General features: G+C 43.4%; 2 protein-coding genes across 2 annotated transcripts; both read right to left on the bottom strand.

The window, feature by feature from the left end:
* Positions 1-8,867: 8,867 nt before the first annotated feature.
* LOC149921317 (uncharacterized) lies at positions 8,868-10,769 on the bottom strand. The gene has a single exon (XM_090162154.1). The coding sequence runs from the start codon at positions 10,767-10,769 to the stop codon at positions 8,868-8,870; it is 1,902 nt and encodes a 633-aa protein (XP_090018280.1).
* A 568-nt stretch (positions 10,770-11,337) lies between these two features.
* Positions 11,338-12,009, bottom strand: LOC149921318 (uncharacterized). The gene has a single exon (XM_090162155.1). It carries the CDS (start codon positions 12,007-12,009, stop codon positions 11,338-11,340), a length of 672 nt encoding a protein of 223 aa, XP_090018281.1.
* Positions 12,010-23,878: the final 11,869 nt, after the last annotated feature.

Here is a 23,878-nt window from a genome sequence, read left to right on the forward strand (position 1 = left end):
AATAGGCGCTTAAATTAATCATCTCCGAGAGCCAGAATCTACAAGTTACTGTTTATATAGTGGTTGTTGGAATAATGAAAACAGCACATCGTGTTTTTTGCTAAGCCTTAATATGTCATAAAAGGCTACCTAGTTAAAAAGAAACACTTGTTGCATACCGTATAGGTGAAAAGTTTCCATTTTTGCATCAAGCACTATATAAACAGTAACTTAGTGTTCCCAGTATTCACGCGTGCTTTTTAAAGCCTAAACAGCGAGTCCCTTTACATTCTTGGTCCATGATCGCAGACAACTCGCCTTTAAGTCCCCGGAAGGTGCTGCCACCTAGAATCGCTTTTAGAAGCATTTTTGTAAAACCTTTTTTACTTTTTTCGATAGAGCCGCCACTTGCCTTAAAATATATTTCCTTTAACTTCATAGAAAATAAATATATTCAGTAAATATTTATATAAAATTATGCCTATCTTTACTCAAATGTAATTATAAAAATTAACATTTAGGTTACCTAGATGGCGTTAACGTGCAATATCGATGAAAAGGGGCGGATTTGAGTAAAGCAAGTGTGGCTTATGAGTGCCATTCCAAAGCTCCGTTAATGTGACCTCCTTAAGTTGAATAACCCTGCTTAAATCTGGGGAGGGGGGTGAGTCCCAAAACATTTTTAGGTAGAGTTTGTAATGATAAGCAAAAAAAAACGTTTTATGAAGGTCATGCTCAGCCCCCTTGGGTGCGCCACTGCTAGATAGCACCAAAGTATAAAATTACTAATTACCTGTGCATTTTCTCTTGGGAACACAGGAGTAATTGTGTTCTTGAAAAATCACTAAGCATGTGCGAATATTTATTTTGGGTTTTCGGGTCGAGTATCGGGTATTAAAAATTTTGCTTTTCGAGTATCGAGTCGAGTATCTAAACTTTACCGGGTTTTCGAGTATTTAGGCTTAGATTAAAAAATGGGTTTCGAGTACTCGAGTAACCTCGGGTACTTGAGTAACTTCGAGTACTCGAATAATTATGCTTAGCTAAAAATTATGGTTCGAGTATTCAGTTCTAAATTTTATTAGGAAAAAACAAAGTTAACTTTCAAAACTGGTGAATTAACACTGAGTCATATTTAAAGCTTTTAAATATACTACACTACTGAGCCTAACTTTCCAAACTAAAATTAAACCACCTACAAAAGGTTCGTGACTAGTGATTAACAAGCTACCAAAAAGTAATCAGAGGTGAGGGAACTTTAAGTTATGGTTAGGCTTTTAATTTCAGTTTCATTTTGTACCTTTACTTGCTTTTAAAACAATATCCAATCAGGAAGAACCTAAGAATTTATTCTGACTCTTCGACCAATTAGAGGGTTTAAGGCCAAGCCAAAAAGATGTTTTTTTTTGGGAAAAAATCCATAAAACGTAACGGGTTTTTTTTTTCGAATATCCCGCCGAAAACTCGCGGGTAGGGCCTTTGCAAAAATTGGCCTATCGGGTACCCGAAAATCTAAGCCTATGCTTTGAGTTTAGACCCGAAACTTTTTCGGGTTTTTTTAATAACGATTTTCGGGTATCGAGTCGAGTACCCGACTCGATACTCGATCGAGTACTCGATTAAAATCGGGTACTCGCACATGCTTAAAAATCACCTTTAAATTAATTTATTTTACCATTTTAAAATTTTAAATAAAATGTTTATTTTTTAATAAATCCTAGGGCCTATGCGAAATCCCATCACGTGTTTTTCTTTCTCGGTCAAGGTCAAGGGTTAGGGGAACGAAAAAAATATTTATAGTTCAAAATTCCGCTAAAAGGTGGCAGCACTAAACTGACGTTCCACCAATACCAAACCAATCCGTCCCGGGCTAGGGTACCGAATCGTTTCCCCTACAGATAAGTTCTATTCTCCAAGGGTCACTAGCGGTAAAAATTTCGCGACCCTTTGGGTTTTTGCGTTCACATGTAGAATGTTACACGAATAATATTTAATATTGCAACTTCAGCTTTTTCTGTTGTTGCAGTTTTTAACTAGAAATCTCTCCAGCCCGGGGCCCATTGGAGATTCGGGCCCAGGTCGACCAGCCGCTTAATCCGCCCCCGTTTATTAGACTAGAAGGAGGAAAAGGGCCAGAAAGCCGGATACACTTATCGTCCCGTGAAGAATGGGTATCGTGACCAAGAACGATTTTTCCAAACTCTCCGAAATTTCGGGTGGTGTGCAGCGTTATCAAATTATATAGTCGGAAGGAGGAAAAATATTCCTTGTTTGAAGGACTGTGCTGAGAGTAGAAGCTCATTCTGTCGATTTCTGAATCGGCAGGCCTATTTTTATCGCGTCAGAAGGATTGGTGGGTGTTGGTCCATTTGATCGAAAAATATGCGATCGACAGTCGATCATTATACGTTGCAATTGATCGAAATTCCATTTGATCGAATCCCATTTGTCATTTGTTTCATAAGATCGAACCTTCAAATGATCGAATACTATTTGATCGAATTCAAAAGTATTTATAGTACCAGTATGTTTTTATTTTACCGAATGTCAATATGAAGTGCAGAAGGAATAATGATGGAATAATTCATTGCATTAACTGTATTAAGCCACAAAGATGAAGAGATTTTTACTTTATACACTATATGATGGAATTTTTTATGACATCGACGATAACGGCCCGTTGTTTTTGATATATATAAATAGGGTCAGGTTAGGTTAGGTTAGGTTAGGTTGATGTACGCGCGCCGTAGGCGCGTATGCACCGTTGCCTTTTGGATTTACTCCCAAAAACTAGTAGTTTTACCCTACAGTAGCTTTCGATCAAATGTCATTCGATCAAATGAAATTCGATCAAATGGAAATTTGATCAAATGGGACCCGTTCGATCATTTGGGAATCGATCAAATAGAATCAAACCGATTGGTGAATAGGACTTGCATTTGGGTTGGGTTTAGCAGATTGCTCTATTCCTAGTAAAATATAGTTGCAACTACGCGCCTGATTTCGACGTCATTTATTTTACAACGATAGTCCCAGATTTTCAACTTTCTAGTTTAGTAGAACCAACAGTTTATAATATATATAAAATGAAACGTGTACCTTTGCAGGCTCGAAGAGCTAAAATCAGAAGTAAATGAACCGCAGTTATCGAAATAGCGCTCAGAATCGGAGGGGGTTTTCCTTATGAAAATGATGAGAAAATCGAGTCATATAAAAGCTAAATTCCATCCCCGTCTTTTGACGCGAAAAATTGCGCTTGGGAATTGTGGGTTAGCTATTTCTATGTATAAAAAATTGTTTCATAAAAACCAAAACGTTTTATTTTTGGCCTAGGAGCGCGCAAAATTTCAAATTTGAGGTCAAAATGTAATTTCATCAGGAAAACGCCTTCAACATGGGGAGTATAGTAGTCTGATAAATTCGGTTCATTTACTTTTGATACGGCGAAATGGAATAATGCCTTTCAAATGACGTCAGAAAATATTAGTCTAGGCCTATAGACTAACAAGGAGACGACCCGAGGTGATAATCACCGATTTTGTTCAAACTCGGGTATAGTGAACACCTTCATGTTATTTTCAATGGAAATAATTCCAAATCATGTTGTCAAAAATGTTTTCGGTTGCCATGGCAAAACGAAAGCCCGTCGCAACTTTTCCCTGGCAAGTTTTTCAAGTTATATGGAGGTGTACCTTATACCCGACTTTGAACAAAATCGGTAATTATCACCTCGGGTCGTCTCCTTTTTGTAAGTGCGTTAGGGCGTCATGTGTTCATGCAAGAACTTTATTTTAAAAGCTGAGCAAGAAGGTAAGAATTCTTAGCAATTTTGAAAGATTTCTTACCAAATTAACGCGCCGCAAGTAGTTATAACAAGTCTGTATGATGAAATGCAGCTGCAGTTGTTCAATTTAAAAAAAAAAATTCAAACTCATTTCGAATACCGTCGTCTAGCGGTTAAAATCGATGCTAATGAGACTACGTGTAAGACTTTTCGAAGGTTGAACAACGTAATTATGAAATAAATTCGCCGCTAAATCATTGTTTTATGATTTCTATTTAGTTACGCCATCTAGTGTGTTTGTCAGGAAGTTCTATTCCATTATCGTGATTTCCAATACATTTGATTTGTATCTTTGTAAAAGGCAACTTCTACTTTCGAGATTTGTATTGGTCTACGGTCGAATTGTTATGAAATGAAGCAAACCAATTCAATCCGAAATGCATCATTCATTTTATGGACATTCTAATCTAGGTTGAAAGAGCTTCGTTGTCGTTAAAAGAGAGACGCAATCTTCCTGATGGATGGAATTGGCTGTTTACTACCATTTTATCGCCGTAAATTTAGTTCGTTTATACTTTGAGGGATCTTTTTGTTATTGGCTGCAATCCATGCTTCAATCCCGCAACTAGATAATCAATCATAACTATTGATTTTGTCTCTGAAATTTATATCTTGGCCTAATGTGATTTCGTAGGCGTTCGTTTGATATTGATTTCCCTTCGGATAATGCCATCTATAATTAAAGTTCGCGATATTTTCAATATATCATACATTTCATATAATTTTAAAATTATTTATGTACTTGGTTTTTTTTATTATTTAACTCAAAAATTCTACCATTTATTTCAACAATTTTAATAGACTACGCAGATAGATTTAACTGAAGATGGCGCCAGGGTACGTAGGTAACTGGGCAATAGGCAGCCTTGGAAATAAGGTTTTTTTAAACTGGTCCTTATGACCAGTGACCCCCTAGCATATGAATTATTAAACTGGTCTTATATAAAATGTTCTAATGTCATTTATAAGCTTAACAAAACCTATACTACATGTTTAGAAGTTAGATTATGTTGGTAACATCTAGGAGCAACAAACACTTGCTCCTAGGTAACATTAACTTTACACGTATTCAAAATAGTTAACTTTATTTTACGAGTACCACAAGAATAGTACAATATAGTACTATCTCACTTTCTCTAGGCACCGTTGCCGCGTAGCCAGGTAGCCTACCGTACTCGGCGGAAAGCGAGACTAGAGGATTGAGGCATAATGCATTGAGGCCAGACAGCTCTCATTTCTCTATTTCTTCTTGGCGGTTTCTTGGAAGGATGATTTATTGAAGCGTCTATTAAACATCTTCAAGGAAATTGACCAGAAGAAATATTTTCGAGAGCCAGCACCTACATCCTACAAGTCTCTGTTTATATAGTGCTTGTTGAAATCTCGGAGCAACAAACACAAGGAGAACGCAGCTAGCCTTTAGACACGCTAACGAAGGGTTGTGTACGAATTTCATTGGACGAGCGTCACGAGCCTTTACGGTGAACGTTTTACGGGCGGGGGGGGAAGACAATTTCGGAATTTTCCCCTTCCGACGGCAGCAGGCGCTAAAGCGTCTAGCCAATGAAAAATGTACGCAAGAAAATCCACGACTTTTGACGGGTTGCGTTCTCCTTGTGTGGGGTGTTGTGTTTGTTGCTCCTAGGTTGAAATAATAGAAACATTTCCTACGTTCCAGAGCCTATTACTCTCAACCCGGACAACTTTAACACAGGCATTGAAGTAGTTCTATGCCATGCTGTGGTTTCCACCGTGCCTCCTAGCCCCGTCCAGGTGAGTACCGGACCTACGTAGCCGCATATAACTCTCCTATACTCGAACATGGCCTTGCTCGCTAATAAACATAGGTCAACGGGCTCGGGCTCACATTGTGGAATGGATATTGTAACTAGTGAGCCCAAGCTTGAGCCCTTGTTAAAATATAAATTACTTCGAGCTCGAGCTTGAACCCATTTCATGATTCCGGTTCCATGTAGAACCGAACCCGAACCGAAGGAGAACCAAACCGGACCGAACCGAAAGAACCGAATACTTTTCGATTACTATTACTTTTGAAAAAGCCGCGAAAAAGCATAAATAAACCACTGCCAATTGTCTCAATTGGAAGGAAAAACTGTGGTATTTCGAAATCATTTAATTTCGTTTTGTCCAAACTATTGGTTTTTATTTCGTCGCGTGTTCTATGTTACTGCGTGAGCTAGTTTTACTTTTAGTTTTCGACATTCTGCTCGGCCACGGTCTGAAAATGAGTTCCTATAATTTCGGTTCTCGGTTCGGTTTGGTTCCTACTATTTTTCGGTTCGGTTCGGTACCGGTTACAATTTGTCTTGATCGGTTCGGTTCCGGTTCCAATTTGTCTTGATCGGTTCGGTTCCGGTTCCACTTAGTCGGTTCTCGGTTTGGTTCCGGTTCCTTCAAGAACCGGAACCGAACCGAACCGCGGCAACCCTAACTCTTAGTCGGGTCTCATAATTTCTCCACACTGTACTCTTCGACTCATGTAGTATCTCACACAAATGGGATCAGCTTAAGGCAGCTCTGTCGCCGCAGTCTCCCGTAACCTACCGCCGCTAACAACCTCAATACGTTTCGACCTGCCGTGGATAACTTCCAAGGTCAAACGACTCATCCAAAAAAAAACAACTCTACCCAACTGCGATACACTCTGCTGAATTTCCTAGCCAACGCGCCGTCGTTTAATCCGCACAACGTAACAACAACTTTGAGGACAGTAGACGCTCATTCTACAGCGCTATAAGCATTCCAAAATTCCCGATCTCTGCAAGGACTGAGTAGGACTCACAGGTTTTCCGGTCTCCGGCCAAAAAAGCCAAGCTCCTGACAGGAGCCTTTAAGGACCAGAAGCGCGTCAACGTGACGCCGGTCCCCGAAGGGAGGTCCACTTGATGACTCTGATGAATATCATTGACTGAGCATGTGAGGCTCATGATGGTATTACCCCTGCCCAGCTTGAATTCAGGTCTGGTTACAACATTCATCTCGTGCGTTAGTTAGTGGCTTGAGAGTACTCCTTAGGTCGACGTCATAATCCTAGATTTCCGCCGGAAGGCGTCCGATTCTGTTCCCCACCATTTTCTCCTCGCTAAACTGCGTAGTTATGGAGTCCGAGGAGCCATGCTCTCTAGGATTACTTCGTACCTCGACAATCGAAAAATTCTGAGTGATCCTGCATGGTGCTGAAGCTGTCTAATAGCCGGTCACTTCTGGTGTTCTTCAGGGATCCGATTTTGGCCCCCAACTCTTCATAATATACGTTGACAACGTTGGCTCTGGTGTTGTTTCAGGCTATCTATTTATGCCGATGATGTCGCTTTGTTTCGACCACGTTTCGGCCTGGAGTAATCACTGGAAGCTGCAGCTAAACTCATCGCCCGGGAGTCAAACCAGATGATTTCGGTAACAAGATCTCAGGTGCATGTACCGAAGTTAAAATACCTTGACGTTGTTCTCACACCAGCATTTTCCTGGGATGTTCCGATCTCCAAAATCATTTCCTAAGCATATAGAGCTCTCGGACTTCTCCTTCTGACTCTTCACGGCGGTTCCTTCTCGACAAAAACGTCTGCATTTGAAACCTACGTTCTGTCGATCTTGGAGTATTGCTCGACAGATTGGTCCCCGCACACAGAAGCGGAGAAGCACAAGCTGGAATTGGTACAAAGGAAAGCTGTTGACTTTTCCACATCACTTGGCTTTTCGTGAAAGGTTAGCATCACTCAAGCACTTAGAAACATCAATTGTCCATTTGTCCAACCTCTCTGGAGCGTTGTCGTGCCAAGCGCCATGTGACCATCAACTCCGCAATTCTCAAGGCGAATAAATCTCTTTCACCACTCTCTACAAGCACTATATAAACAGAGACTTGCAGGTCCTGGCTCTCGGAAATTTGACTACCTGTCAATTGATGTTTTATTGAAGCGCATATTCAATCAACCCCTCATTATTCCTAAAATTGTTAATTATTATTTGTTATATAATTGATTTTGTTGTTGTAATATTTAATTATTTTTCTTTAACTATTTTATCTTTAAACATTCTTGTTCCCCCATTTTTCGGATCACATACAAGTCCCCTGGGATTTCGTGGTCTTTGTATATACATATATATATAAGCCAATCAAGGTCCCAGCCCCCCCCCCCCCCTCGAGGAGCATCGGTCAGCAGTTGATGACCAGCTCTCCTCACTTCAAGACAATGTCGATGGGCAAGGCAAGGAGCTCTTGGATATAAATGTTTTGGTTCAGAAAAACCACGCAGTCGTAATTAAATCACTCTCCGATATTGATTCTGGCTGTACCCGGCTGGCTGCAACTTCCTCCTCATTCCACAATCGTATCGCCTCAGAGGTAAAGGCCCTCGAAATAACTATAACTGAATTGAAACCGTCTATCACCACCTCCCCATTGCCTAACCTAGACGAACTAATCCGTAGCACTGTCTCATCTACGGACATAGACGTGGACAAGCGAATCGATCCCAAAATTCACGATTCTCTCTCCGATGATCGAGGAACTCAAAGCCGGCTGTTCAATGCCATTCCGTACAACTTCCCGGAGACTGGCGATGTTGCTGCTGCAGACATGGCTGTCCGTCAGTTAATCGTAACTGTTAGCCTTCCACAGGAAACTATTCCCTAAATCAAAATCACTTGGCTTGGCTCTCGTTTGCCCCACGCTTGTGCTCCTCTCGCATTCGTCCCGTCAAGCTAGAGTTCCCTACACTTGAACTAAAGCACGAATTCTTAGGGGGCGTCAAGAAATTATGAGCTGGTGACACTGTTGCATTTATCAAGGACTCAGATTTAAGATGGTAAGAATACAAGTTTATTACAACTTAGTCGATGTGGTTACAAGTTTGAAAGAGACAGCACAACTATATTAAAGTGAAGTGAGAGTGCCCTATATACGTTAAATTATCGGCATAAAAAATTAACTACCAAACATAGTTCTTTAAATTAAGTGTGACGTAAAAAGGTTCTTTGTTGATTTAAAGCGTAAACATTCTCCCCAGCAATGACGTAGTCATTATTGGTTGACCTCCAGATTATACAGCATTTGAATGGCTCTTCTTAGAATGGTGCCGTCTGAAAGGCGAAGGGTGCATGACCGGACTAGACCATCTCTTCCGGGATGGGCTTCAAGGATACGGGCAAGGCGCCATGATTGTCGTGGAAGGTGTTGATCCCCGATCAATACGACGTCGTTCTCTTTGAATTCTACTGTGCCTTTAACTGGCCGACTGGTATGGGCTGAGCGTAACTCCATGAGGTAATTGGTCCACCATCTGCTCCAGAATTGGTTTAAGAGTGACTGTCGGTATTTCAGCTTCTTCGTCAGCTGATCTCGGGTGACCTTCAAGGGATCGTCCCTGAAATCTCGGTCCTGCAACGAAATGAGACGCCGTCCGACTAGAAAATGCGCTGGCGTAAGAGCTTCGGGCTCTCCAGCTTCGGTGAAGTTGTGGGTTAACGGGCGCGAATTAAGTACGGCTTCGATCTCAGTCATGGTGGTAGTCAGCTCTTCATAAGTTAAGGAGGTTCTCCCGAGAGTTCGTTTAAGGCAGGTTTTGACAGATCGGAAAATTCGCTCCCAGAAGCCTCCCCACCATGCTGCACGCTCGATGATATACATCCACTTGATGCCTCGGTCTCCGACGTACTTCTGGACCTTTGGGTCGCCGTCAGCTCGAAAAAGTTGTTTGATGTCCTTTTCTGATCGTTTAAAGGCCTTTGCATTGTCCGAGTAGACGGTGCGGCAAAGTCCTCGCCGTGACAGGAAACGTCGAAAGGATAATAGGAACTTCTCGGCGCTCAAATCTGTGACAATTTCCAGGTGTACAGCTCTAGTAACTCCACAGGTAAATAATGAGATATAGACTTTTGGCTGGCTGGTCTCTCGGATATACAGTGGCCCGGCAAAGTCAACTCCCGTAATGCTGAAAGGATCTGCCTCCTGGACTCGATTGGCCGGAAGGGGCGCCATTATTTGTGTCCCCGGCTGAACTTGGAAGCGCTTGCAGGTGCGACATCGAGACAAGAGCTTTTTCACCAGCTGCCGTCCACGGAGAATCCAAAATTCGTCTCGGATTTGAGTTATGGTACTATTCAGTCCACCATGCATGACTTTCCAATGACATTCCATGACCAAGAGTTCAGATAGACGACTCGTTGCCGGTAATATATATGGGTGCTTGTTTTCGTACTTTATTTTGGAAAATTGTAAGCGTCCTAAGATGTGAATGAGCTCGTTGTCGAGGAAGGGATTGAATGCCGCTAGATTAGACGATTCTGGTAGCCGACTTCTTTCGATTAGAGTTCTTCGGTCGTTCGGAAAGGCCTCCTTTTGTGCCCACTTTATCCAAAGCAGCTTCGCTCGATGTATTTCGTCTGCTTGTAGCTGATTTTCGGTTTGTCTGATTTTTGGCTTCTGAGCATTGTTGGTAAAACGCAGAACCCATGCTGTGACACGAAATACATGGCCAGCGGATTGATACTTCTCGATATTGATAAGAGTTATTTTGGTCTCTATTACACAACTGAGTTGAATGACTTTGCATTTCTCTTCTAAAGCTTCCACAGGAATTTCGGACGTAGGGAACTTGTTCTCCTTCCAGGCTTCGTCTTTCATAGACAACCAGGGTGGACCTTGCCACCAGAGCTCACTCTTGATTAGCTCTGGTACGGTACAGCCTCTTGATGGTAGATCCGCTGGGTTTTCTTGAGTCGGGCAGTAGGACCATCGTAGCGGCTCAGTCAGGCTTTGGATTTCTGCGATCCGATTTCCGACGAAAGGTTTCCATTGTTTTTCCGCTCCTCGAATCCAGTGAAGTACAATCTCTGAGTCAGACCAGCAACGATAGCTCTTGATTTCGCCTTCCAATGCGTCTAGGACAAACTTCAGGAGTCTCGAACCGATCGCAGCTGCCATTAGCTCCAGTCTAGGCATCGTCAGTTTCTTTAGCGGTGCCACCCTTGTTTTGGAGGAAATCAGCGATACTCGAATCTCCATAGGCTCTTGAGCTGGCGTCGCAGAACATGTGGATTTCTTGCTGGATAGGCTTCCCTTCGGACTTGTCGTAATAGAACCTTGGTATGGAGATCTTCTGGACCATGGCCAATTCTTGACACCACTGGTCCCATTCATCTTGAAGATCTGGTGGTAAGTTTTCGTCCCAGTCCACCCCAAGGAGCCATAGTTTCTGGAAGAGACACTTGACGTTGATAAGAAACGGAGAGAGAAACCCAATCGGATCAAAGACTCTGGCTGCAGCTTGAAGTACTCAAGAATTCAAGCAGTGTCGAAACGTCGAAGGTGAAAGTGTCTGTGGCCGGTTTCCAGGTTATATCTAAGACCTTCAGCACTGGTGGAACGTTGACTTTCGTCTCGCTGGTTTCCTCTGACGCCCAAACTGCTGATAGTTCTTTGGAATTAGTGACCCATTTTCGCAGATTCATTCCAGCCGTTCCCATGATATGTCTCACTCCTTGCAATATCTTTATAGCTCCTCCAATTGTTTCTGCGCCAGTAAGTAGACCGTCACGTAGAGATTTTTGTTCAAGGTGGCGCATAGATTCGGATGGATGTCTTCATACTTCTTGAAGTGATATCTCAAGGTGGCGGCCAAAAGGAACGGGCTTGCGGTGACGCCGAATAATACTTGAGCCATACGGAGATGGACGAATTCAGGCGATTCTGTCGAAGATGGTAACCCTTTAATCCACAGGAAGCGAACATAGTTTCTGTCTTCGGGTTTCAATGAGATTTGCAGGAAAGCCTGTTCTACATCTGCCATTAAGGCTATTCTGTGTCTTCGGAATTGTATCAATATGACCAGAAGGTCCGGATTGAGGTTCGGCCCTGACGACAGGCATGCAATTAGTGATGGTACTCCTTTTGCGTGTGAAGAGGCGTCGTGAACAATACGGGTCTTCGTTGTCTGCTTGTCTTCTCTGACGAAGTGAGGGATGTAATAAGCTTCTCCAAACTTCTGAGTGATTTCGGACGTCGGTACTCGTTCCACTATTCCTTGCTCTAAGAAGCCTTCAATGATACTCTTATATTCTTTATACAGGAATGGATCAGTCTGAATCAAACTATTCATCCTTCTGGTAGCGTTTGTTAGATTGTCGATCACTCTTCCAGGGTAGTTGGACTTCGTAACGGCCATCTTTGAACTGTATACTGGCTTCTGTGATGTCTTCGATTGGTGGATTGAGACACACTTTATATTGGAACTAATAACTTTTATTAAGAGAAATTTACATAAGGATCGTTTGTTGTCTAGCTCCGCGATGATGCCCTCTTCGCTTTCTTTCTCTCGCGATAGATGGCGATAGCGCGTCACTACAATCCTCCCCGTTTGTTTTGGAGTGATCCGGTATTAATAATATTAAACACAAAAATACTGTTTCGGTAAAACAAATTAGTTACAAACATTTTAAATTCTAAAATCATGGCAGCTGTCGATAGCTTTTCGAAACTTTGCCAATAAAACGCGTCACATTTCGTCTATTAAATACCGCGGAGGTCTTCTATTCTGGCGTAAATTATATCTGTGTTCCGGACGAGCTGGGTTGTTGCGCCGTTGTTCAAGTGGCGCTGCGACTGGTGGGTTTCCGCGGTTTCTCTGGATGTTGGGGCGCGGAATGTCGTCCTCCACATCGGTTGGGGTGTTTCGTGGGACCTTTCCGTCGAAATGCTTGAAAAAGCTTTGGTTTCTTGTGACAGTGCGGTTTGAGTTTTCAGCGGTAATCAGAGAACCTTTGGTTTTTTTTATTGTAAGTATGTCGGTGGCGAATGTAGATGTTAGTTTGCCTTGTTTCTTGGTTTTAACAAGCACTCTGTCGCCCACCGAAAAGGAACGAAGGTTCTGTCGGAGACGTTTATCGAGTTTGTCGGCTTTGCGTAATTGCTCGTTGTTCGACTGCACGTCTTCTGTCGTGTGTAGATGGGGTAGCTTACAGTTGACTGCACGGCCGAACATAATCGTTGCTGGGGCAAGGTGAGTCGACGAGTGAGGAGTCGAACGATAGTTTAAGAGGAACAGGTGGATGACATCGCGCCAATCGACCCTATCAATTGCTGAGGTTTGCAGCGATTTTTTTAAAGTTCGGTTCAGTCTTTCCACCAAGCCTTTGGCTTGAGGCCAGAGTGGGGTGATACGCCGGTGGTGAAAACCCAATTCAATGGCAAAATCGGAAAAGTCGAACCCGTTGAATGGTGGTCCATTGTCGCTGCGGATTGTAGACGGGATCCCAAAAGTGCAAAATAACCGTTTAAGAACGGGTATTAGTTTGTCGGCAGCCGTCGAACGGACTATCTCTACGATAGGAAACCGAGAATGGTCGTCGACAAGTACAAGAAGATAATCGCCATTTGGCAGAGGACCGGCAAAATCCACTGACACAGACTGCCAAGGTGATTGCGGTAATGGTGAAGGAGAGAGAGGAGTGTTCTCACGACACGTTCCCGTGCTTTGACAAGCTAGACAGTTGTGGACTTTCTCGTCGACCATCTTGTCCATACCGGGAAACCAAACTTTACCACGTAAGAGCTGTTTCGTTTTGGTTGTTCCTTGGTGGCCCTCGTGTGCGAGATCAACAGCCAAGTGGCGAAGAGAGTTCGGTAAAACAATGCGAGATCCGCGAACTAGAATGTTCTGAACAACCGAAAGTTCGTCCTTGATTTTCTCGAAAGATTTCAATTCGGTGATTGATATGTCGCGGTTGTTCGATGGGTCTGGTAGGTGCCATTTCTTAAACTGGAGGAGACGCATTGCTTGTTGAATGGTATGGTCATCAGCCACTGCGTTGGCGACTTGGGTCAAGGTCATGGCCTTAGGAATCGTGCGCGTTAGAATGGAAAAAGCGTAGGCATCTGCACGTCGCGATTCGGAGTATGGCGCAGTATGCGTCTCAGGTGCGCGAGACAAAAAAATCTGCGGGATTGGTAGCACCTTTCTAATAACGGGTGAAGTAGTCGAATCTTTGTAGTCGAAGACGCCATCTCTCGATACGTGCTGGAGAGTGGGGTTGGTCGTGTTGAACACAATTTCCAAAGGTTTGTGGTCCGTAACGATTGTGAACTGTTTTCCGAAAAGGTATAGTTCGAACTTTTCACACGCCCACACGACCCCTAAAGCTTCTTTCTCAATTTGGCTAAACTTTCCTTCGGAAGCCGTCAGAGCGCGACTAGCGAAGGCTATGACTAACCGCTCGCCTAATTGGCCAACTTGGGTTAGAATAGCTCCCAAGCCGATAGGACTGGCGTCGGTGTAGAGCTCAGATCTCAGGTTAGGGTTGAAGAAAGCCAAATGTCTTTCTGCCGTGAGTTCCGCTTTGATTAGGTCAAAAGCGTCTTGTTGAGGTGGTCCCCATTCAAAATGGGCGTGTATTTTGGTTAGCCGGCGTAAAGGCTCAGAGATTGTAGAGAAGTTAGGAAGGAACCGTGAACAGAAGGTGACCATGCCCAGGAAACTTCGTAACTCTTTGGCAGATTTTGGTGGTGTTGCGTTCTGAAGAGCAGACAACCTGTCTGGGTCTATTTTTAAACCATGTTCACTGACGATCATTCCAAAAAATTTAAGTTCAGGTTTATTGAGCGCACATTTGTCGGCGTGTAAAGTGAGACCATTAACGGAGAGAGCCTGTAAGACTTTGTCCAGAGTTGCGTCATGGGTTTCTTGATCGGTACCGCCGATTATGATATCGTCGGTTAGGTTGAGAGTCTTCGGTATTCCGCTGATAACTTCGCGGATAGCGTTTTGGAATACCTCGGCAGCAGACGAGATTCCGAAATTCAGGCGTTTATATTGGTAGACTCCGCTGTGCGACGAGAAAGCGGTGAGGTACCGGGAAGTCGGTTCAAGTTCCAATTGGTGATAGCCCGAACGTAGATCGAGTTTAGAAAAAGTCTTGCAGCCACTCAAGGTAACGACTACGTCGTCAAGAGTAGGACTCTGGTGACGGGTTCTGATTATAGCGGCGTTGGTGGCACGCCTATCGACGCAAATACGTATGCTTTTGGGGTCTTTTGGTTTGGGTACCAAAACAAGAGGAGATCTTTGATTTTGCCTCAGCAAAAGTTTGAGGGTCGGTAGGTACATTAAGCTGTTGAAATATTTCGTCAACCTCAGGTCCAGCGTAGTGTAAAAGTAGCGCTTTCTGTCGGGCGTCCGCAGTGATATTCATAGCGGTGAGGAGATTGTCGAACCGGCGGAGCCAAATTTTCCATCGCGACGCCGTTTCCGCCGATGCTCCGTGTACGGTAAAAGGTTCGAAGTGCGGTAGGCCGGTCGCCATCGTTCACGAATCACGAAGCCTTGCCCACGACGAAAATGTATTCTCGGTGATATCTCGGTGATTCAAAACGATAAACGATGATGAGAGATAAGAAAAAAGAGAGTTTTACTCCGTCGCCAATGTGATGTCTTCGATTGGTGGATTGAGACACACTTTATATTGGAACTAATAACTTTTATTAAGAGAGATTTACATAAGGATCGTTTGTTGTCTAGCTCCGCGATGATGCCCTCTTCGCTTTCTTTCTCTCGCGATAGATGGCGATAGCGCGTCACTACAGCTTCGTGCTTGTCGACGACTTCTTGATCTGATATTGCCAGCACCCTTGCTTCTTGTACGCCCAGTGATTCGAGCTCCCAAAATTTTAGTAGACAGGAGGCTATATTCCGGTCTTCAGTAATCGTCAGCATGACTGTTGAGGATCGTACTGCTAGATTGGCTGATACCGGAACAGGACCAACCATCCAAAAAGACTCTCAAGGGCTACTAAGGGACCTCCCAAGCGGCCGGTGTTACCAGGAACTATGGAATAGTAATGATCTACGCCAATCAGGAGTCCAAGCTCCGATGGTGCTGCTACGCCTTCGACTGATGTTCGATCTGTTAAAGCTATTCCTTTCTCTTCTGACGACGTATTTGATCTCCTGGTATGCTGACACGCACTCCACAAATGGTAGGGACTTCAAGGACTTCAAGCTCAACACATTTTTCATAGTCGATGGTGCTTCGTAGCGTGACTCTGACTCGTTTTTGCTCTCGGAGGACTCCTTCTTTGGTTCCAAATGGATTCACCAAGACAGTTTCTTTGGCAACGACTGGTAAGTTGAGGGCTCGTGATATATCTTATCGTATAAAAGACTGTTGAGCTGCGTTGTCAAAGAGACATCTTGCTAGGACTTGGGTAACTTGACTTTCGACGTACAGTAGTACTGTCTGTAGTAGAACCTGTTCGTACGGTACAGGACTCGGTGGAAGGAGTGTGACCATGCTGGCTATGGCTTTCGGCGTCGTCGGCTCGAAGGTTTTTTCCGATTCAGCGCAATTTTCTGGCGGTTTACCCCGGCAGATCGACGTATGGTGCTTTCGGTTGCAGATTTTGCATCTCAAGGAGGATCTGCATCGACGCGCTTGATGACCACTCTTGAGACAAATAAAGCACAGTTCTCGCTCTTTGATGACTTCAAGATTTTCTTCCAACGTTAGTTTTTTACAATTCTCGACGAGATGTCCGACTTCCTTACAATATGGACATGTGCTGGAGACCGCTGTGCTCAGAACAGCTGTAGTTTGTGGTTTTCTAGGACACCTGAACCCATTGTTAAAGCTATGAGTTTTACTTCGAAATGACTGACCCTCGGATTGTTTTTCGTCATCGAATTTGCATAATACGGTTCGCTCTCGACTCTCAACCTCTTTTCTTAAATGCTCAAGTAGACCGATGACATTCCAGTTGTCTTCGTCCACCAACTTTTTGCTCTACTCCAAATATATGTCCAACGGTAGCATCTTCATCAGGATCGAGTAGAGCATGGTGTAATATGTATCCAATGGTATTCCCAATGAATCCAGGCTTTTGATTTGCGTATCGCAGTTGTCATACAGCTCTCTGAGACTAGCGACGTCTGAAGACTTCTTGACTTGAACCAGGTTGAGAAGTTTCTGCATATTGCTACGGTTTTCTTTCCAACCCGGTTTCTCAGGATCTCGATGCCCATCTCATAATTTTCGTTACTGAGAGTTAGCCGTCCAATTGCGCTGGCTGCTGCTCCTTGCATGTACGACCGTAAGTAGTTGAACTTGTCGATATTTGCTAGCTTCAATATTTTCGTGGATAGTCGTCTTAAATTGACCCCAGAAACTCTGCCACTGTGTAGGTTCTCCTGAGAACGTCTGGATCGTCAGCCGTGATAGCTTCACTTCGATTCTGCTCTCGTTTCTGTCCGACCTCTCGTCGTCGTCTTTGGTTGACGTCGTTGAATTAGGTCTGGTATTGAGAAACGCTAATGCTTTGACTCTGACTTTTATAATGTCTTCAGCGTAAGTCTCCACAGCATCAGTCTCTTTCTCAATTTCGTCGCTCTCATCCTCCTAATCTGGTTCTGGCAACAACTGCATTATGCGTTCGTTGAAATCTGCCAGACTCTTTGCTTTGTGCTCCAATTCGGCCAGCTACTGCTCTACTTCTTGGACGTCAGGCTCGTTACTTGAAATAAGTTCGTAAAGCTGTTGAATTATCTTGGTTGTTCTGGTTCGGACGGCTCCTCGTGCTTTCCTTAATTTCTCCATTTCTCGATAGTTTGTCTTACTATTACTCGTACCACACTCGAATTCGCAGTTTAATAAACGCAATTAATTTCAACTCATTTTATTCCCGGGTTTCGGCACCAAGAAATGTTGCATTTATCAAGGACTCAGATTTAAGATGGTAAGAATACAAGTTTATTACAACTTAGTCGATGTGGTTACAAGTTTGAAAGAGACAGCACAACTATATTAAAGTGAAGTGAGAGTGCCTTATATACGTTAAATAGTTGATTTTATAAAATGTCTTTACGCTTGCCCAACTTGTTGAAATGTTGCCCTGGAATAGTTCAGCCAATGCCTAAGAATGAGTTCATAAGCTCTTTAGTGTGAGAGAAAACGGATCCACAGCTGAAGCGGGGAGGCAACATTTCAACAAGATGGTCAAGGTTATTTTATGAAAATAACTATTATCGGCATAAAAAAATGAACTACCAAACATAGTTCTTTAAATTAAGTGTGACATAAAAAGGTTCTTTGTTGATTTAAAGTGTTGGTTGCACGAAAAATCGATAGTAATAAAAACGAATGAATGCGGGCTTGTTTTGAAGCCCAGGACGTTCTCTTTCCAAAAATTTCATTGTCGAAACAAATTTCCAAGCCTAAGTGTATTAACTTTGAGTCCGAAACTGACCTTTTTCGCTCCCCAAAATCCTGAAATTTTCGGCGAATTTCTCTCCTCCGTAGCACGAGCAATTTGGGGCAAATCAAAGCTGTAGTTTTATTCCTAAAATAGAAGGAACTGAAGTGGAGGGATTCGGTTTACTTGTAGAAGTTTTCAAACCAGAGGTTTTTAATCATAATATTAGGCAATTATCGAAATAAAAAATATTATTTTTACGCGCGCGCTTCGGTTTCATATCGTTTTTCTACTACGTAGGCTTGTGTATGCCTATTTCAATTACTACTGCGTAGGACTTTTTCCTGGGTGTTAAATCAACCTGCTTTTAATCCCAGATGTAAAGAAATGTATTACAGACAATTAGCCAATGATACGTTTCGCGTTTTCTGACGTCATGGGTGCCGAGAAGTCTGGAAATTCGCCGAAAAACTCGATTTCCACCATTTCGAATTCTTTTTATAATAATTCAAAGACCACTTAACCGATTTTGATGAAATTTTCTGTACTTGCTATAAAATGTTTGCTCTTTCTAATGAACCATTAATTAGCCATAGCTAAAATTTCGTGCAACCAACACTTTAAAGCGTAAACAGACACCACGGTCAAATACTCCTGTTCCTTCGATCGCTTCCCAGTAGAACGGTTAGCCCACCGCCTTGCACTTTCTGAACTCAAAAAACGCGTGGAGTAGGGCGAAAAGAATCTTTGCATTCGCAACACACAAGTGGTCTCACGCACTGCCCTAGCTAGTCAAACTCAATCTGGCGCTTCCGCCGCTACCGATTCCAACGCCTCAAAAAACTGATTTGAACCCAGGCCTTCTCGCCTGGCTACACCCAAGGTTCTCAAAAATGCTTAAGCGCACAATAAGGTTGGCTTACGCGGGCTGCTCTCTCTCTCTGAAATTTGGGGGAAGACGTTTTGGATGGAGGAAAGCGCTCGTGTGACCTCACAAGTTGTCGGTAAAAATGAACAAGATGCCGCCTTCACAACTCGAGAGTGAGAGAAGCGACCCACGCAAGCCCGTGACTGGGATGCCATATTGGGCTGGAAAGCAGCCAATTGGGCTTCTTTTCGAAAATATTATCTGTAAATAAATAAATAAATAAATAAATAAATAAGCATTTTTAAGGACCTTGGGTTGGCTATTGGCGGGAAATTGGGCTTTTTAGTTTTTGTTTTACTGAGGATACCGCCAAGAGCCAAAAACCCATTACTTAAAATTAATTTATTTTAATTTTAAAATTTTCGCGGTAAATTTTTGGCTTGTTTTTAGGAATGAAATGCTCAGTACTGGGTTGCAATAATTAACATCATGCAACTAGAGATCGCAAGGTTTCTTACCATAATTTCCCAAAAGACTTGCAATTAAGGAACATTTGGTTAGAAAAATGTAGTAACGCAGGAAATTATTACAGCATATGTTAAAATGAGAACCTTAATTAGAATGAAATTTTTAATTGCTATAAAAAAGAGGACTATGCAAAACGCAAAGAGGACAAAAAACTTAAAAAACTAACAACCTGATTTAGTTATATACTCTTAAACGCGCTTTCCCGCCATTACCTTACAGTCTACGGGGAGGGTGATGAAAAAACCGGTTTTGGGGGGATGAAATTTCTGCGGTAGAGGGCTGGCTCGTTGGTTGTCTGTACGATAATCAGTGCTTCCACTTTGAGGGATTTTATCCCATTTTAGGGATTTTCCGACCTAAAAGGGATTTTATTTTGGAAAAGAGGGAAAAAGGGAAAATTGAGGGATTTTTCGAAAATTAAGGATTTTGGGAATTTTCCTAATTTTCGCTAGAAATATTTTGGTCTAGTACTTCGAATACCGCGCTTCTACCTTTATTGGAATCCAAGATTTAAATTAACTGGAATTCGGAAGTGTGTCATAGATTTTAAAATATTTTTAAGAAACGTTTTTCTTTACATAAGGCCTAAAAATTATAAATCTTATTGTTTTAGTTAAAGAAATTGTGAAAGGGATAAAAAGGGATTTATTAGAACCAACAGAGGGAGAAATGAGATTGTCCAAGTGGAAGCACTGACGATAATGGCGGCGCCCAGTAAACGTTTCTAAAAAGAGTGTATAGGAACTGTTCTCATTTTTAAGTAAATTTCATTTGATTTTAGATCTATATTGGAATATAAATCGTAAACTGACTTAAGCAATATGAACTGATCTCAATAAAAATTTGTTTCAACTAAAATGTCTAATGTAATTTTCTACATTTGAATTTAAATTAAATGGTGTCCAATATAACTATTTAGTATTTCCGGATAAAACTATAGATATATTTATGAAGAAACTCTTAAGCATTTTTAACAACCTTTGATAAAACAAAGGTTCTTAAAAATGCGGGATAAAACGTAAAAAAAAAACATATACCGAGACTCCGAGAGCTAGAGAGTGTTCAATCATGAAAGACACACAGAAAGAGCCGTTATATATGTCTGCTAAAAATAATACGTCTACCGGCATCTCGACATCTTGTGACGTCAAACTAACCAGCGTTTCCCCTTTCAGTTGAAATAAGACGAGCGACCGACGCGATACAGAGCGTGAGCCCTCCTTGGGCTACACCGAGGTAAACACTACTGTAAATAATACGTCTACCGGCATCTCGACATCTTGTGACGTCAAACTAACCAGCGTTTCCCCTTTCAGTTGAAATAAGACGAGCGACCGACGCGATACAGAGCGTGAGCCCTCCTTGGGCTACACCGAGGTAAACACTACTGTAAATAATACGTCTACCGGCATCTCGACATCTTGTGACGTCAAACTAACCAGCGTTTCCCCTTTCAGTTGAAATAAGACGAGCGACCGACGCGATACAGAGAGTGAGCCCTCCTTGGGCTACACCGAGGTAAACACTACTGTAAATAATACGTCTACCGGCATCTCGACATCTTGTGACGTCAAACTAACCAGCGTTTCCCCTTTCAGTTGAAATAAGACGAGCGACCGACGCGATACAGAGCGTGAGCCCTCCTTGGGCTACACCGAGGTAAACACTACTGTAAATAATACGTCTACCGGCATCTCGACATCTTGTGACGTCAAACTAACCAGCGTTTCCCCTTTCAGTTGAAATAAGACGAGCGACCGACGCGATACAGAGAGTGAGCCCTCCTTGGGCTACACCGAGGTAAACACTACTGTAAATAATACGTCTACCGGCATCTCGACATCTTGTGACGTCAAACTAACCAGCGTTTCCCCTTTCAGTTGAAATAAGACGAGCGACCGACGCGATACAGAGCGTGAGCCCTCCTTGGGCTACACCGAGGTAAACACTACTGTAAATAATACGTCTACCGGCATCTCGACATCTTGTGACGTCAAACTAACCAGCGTTTCCCCTTTCAGTTGAAATAAGACGAGCGACCGACGCGATACAGAGCGTGAGCCCTCCTTGGGCTACACCGAGGTAAACACTACTGTAAATAATACGTCTACCGGCATCTCGACATCTTGTGACGTCAAACTAACCAGCGTTTCCCCTTTCAGTTGAAATAAGACGAGCGACCGACGCGATACAGAGCGTGAGCCCTCCTTGGGCTACACCGAGGTAAACACTACTGTAAATAATACGTCTACCGGCATCTCGACATCTTGTGACGTCAAACTAACCAGCGTTTCCCCTTTCAGTTGAAATAAGACGAGCGACCGACGCGATACAGAGCGTGAGCCCTCCTTGGGCTACACCGAGGTAAACACTACTGTAAATAATACGTCTACCGGCATCTCGACATCTTGTGACGTCAAACTAACCAGCGTTTCCCCTTTCAGTTGAAATAAGACGAGCGACCGACGCGATACAGAGCGTGAGCCCTCCTTGGGCTACACCGAGGTAAACACTACTGTAAATAATACGTCTACCGGCATCTCGACATCTTGTGACGTCAAACTAACCAGCGTTTCCCCTTTCAGTTGAAATAAGACGAGCGACCGACGCGATACAGAGAGTGAGCCCTCCTTGGGCTACACCGAGGTAAACACTACTGTAAATAATACGTCTACCGGCATCTCGACATCTTGTGACGTCAAACTAACCAGCGTTTCCCCTTTCAGTTGAAATAAGACGAGCGACCGACGCGATACAGAGCGTGAGCCCTCCTTGGGCTACACCGAGGTAAACACTACTGTAAATAATACGTCTACCGGCATCTCGACATCTTGTGACGTCAAACTAACCAGCGTTTCCCCTTTCAGTTGAAATAAGACGAGCGACCGACGCGATACAGAGAGTGAGCCCTCCTTGGGCTACACCGAGGTAAACACTACTGTAAATAATACGTCTACCGGCATCTCGACATCTTGTGACGTCAAACTAACCAGCGTTTCCCCTTTCAGTTGAAATAAGACGAGCGACCGACGCGATACAGAGCGTGAGCCCTCCTTGGGCTACACCGAGGTAAACACTACTGTAAATAATACGTCTACCGGCATCTCGACATCTTGTGACGTCAAACTAACCAGCGTTTCCCCTTTCAGTTGAAATAAGACGAGCGACCGACGCGATACAGAGCGTGAGCCCTCCTTGGGCTACACCGAGGTAAACACTACTGTAAATAATACGTCTACCGGCATCTCGACATCTTGTGACGTCAAACTAACCAGCGTTTCCCCTTTCAGTTGAAATAAGACGAGCGACCGACGCGATACAGAGCGTGAGCCCTCCTTGGGCTACACCGAGGTAAACACTACTGTAAATAATACGTCTACCGGCATCTCGACATCTTGTGACGTCAAACTAACCAGCGTTTCCCCTTTCAGTTGAAATAAGACGAGCGACCGACGCGATACAGAGCGTGAGCCCTCCTTGGGCTACACCGAGGTAAACACTACTGTAAATAATACGTCTACCGGCATCTCGACATCTTGTGACGTCAAACTAACCAGCGTTTCCCCTTTCAGTTGAAATAAGACGAGCGACCGACGCGATACAGAGAGTGAGCCCTCCTTGGGCTACACCGAGGTAAACACTACTGTAAATAATACGTCTACCGGCATCTCGACATCTTGTGACGTCAAACTAACCAGCGTTTCCCCTTTCAGTTGAAATAAGACGAGCGACCGACGCGATACAGAGCGTGAGCCCTCCTTGGGCTACACCGAGGTAAACACTACTGTAAATAATACGTCTACCGGCATCTCGACATCTTGTGACGTCAAACTAACCAGCGTTTCCCCTTTCAGTTGAAATAAGACGAGCGACCGACGCGATACAGAGAGTGAGCCCTCCTTGGGCTACACCGAGGTAAACACTACTGTAAATAATACGTCTACCGGCATCTCGACATCTTGTGACGTCAAACTAACCAGCGTTTCCCCTTTCAGTTGAAATAAGACGAGCGACCGACGCGATACAGAGAGTGAGCCCTCCTTGGGCTACACCGAGGTAAACACTACTGTAAATAATACGTCTACCGGCATCTCGACATCTTGTGACGTCAAACTAACCAGCGTTTCCCCTTTCAGTTGAAATAAGACGAGCGACCGACGCGATACAGAGAGTGAGCCCTCCTTGGGCTACACCGAGGTAAACACTACTGTAAATAATACGTCTACCGGCATCTCGACATCTTGTGACGTCAAACTAACCAGCGTTTCCCCTTTCAGTTGAAATAAGACGAGCGACCGACGCGATACAGAGCGTGAGCCCTCCTTGGGCTACACCGAGGTAAACACTACTGTAAATAATACGTCTACCGGCATCTCGACATCTTGTGACGTCAAACTAACCAGCGTTTCCCCTTTCAGTTGAAATAAGACGAGCGACCAACGCGATACAGAGCGTGAGC

This window comes from Leiobunum rupestre, chromosome 11 (assembly GCF_980474605.1).
Source record: "Leiobunum rupestre chromosome 11, qqLeiRupe1.1.hap1, whole genome shotgun sequence".
In the NCBI taxonomy this organism is placed as follows: domain Eukaryota; kingdom Metazoa; phylum Arthropoda; class Arachnida; order Opiliones; family Sclerosomatidae; genus Leiobunum; species Leiobunum rupestre.

What these genes read in the sequence shown, in the direction of transcription:
- LOC149921317 (XM_090162154.1), bottom strand. Translation starts at nt 10,769, where the DNA reads ATGGCAGCTGCGATCGGTTCGAGACTCCTGAAGTTTGTCCTAGACGCA.
- LOC149921318 (XM_090162155.1), bottom strand. Translation starts at nt 12,009, where the DNA reads ATGGCCGTTACGAAGTCCAACTACCCTGGAAGAGTGATCGACAATCTA.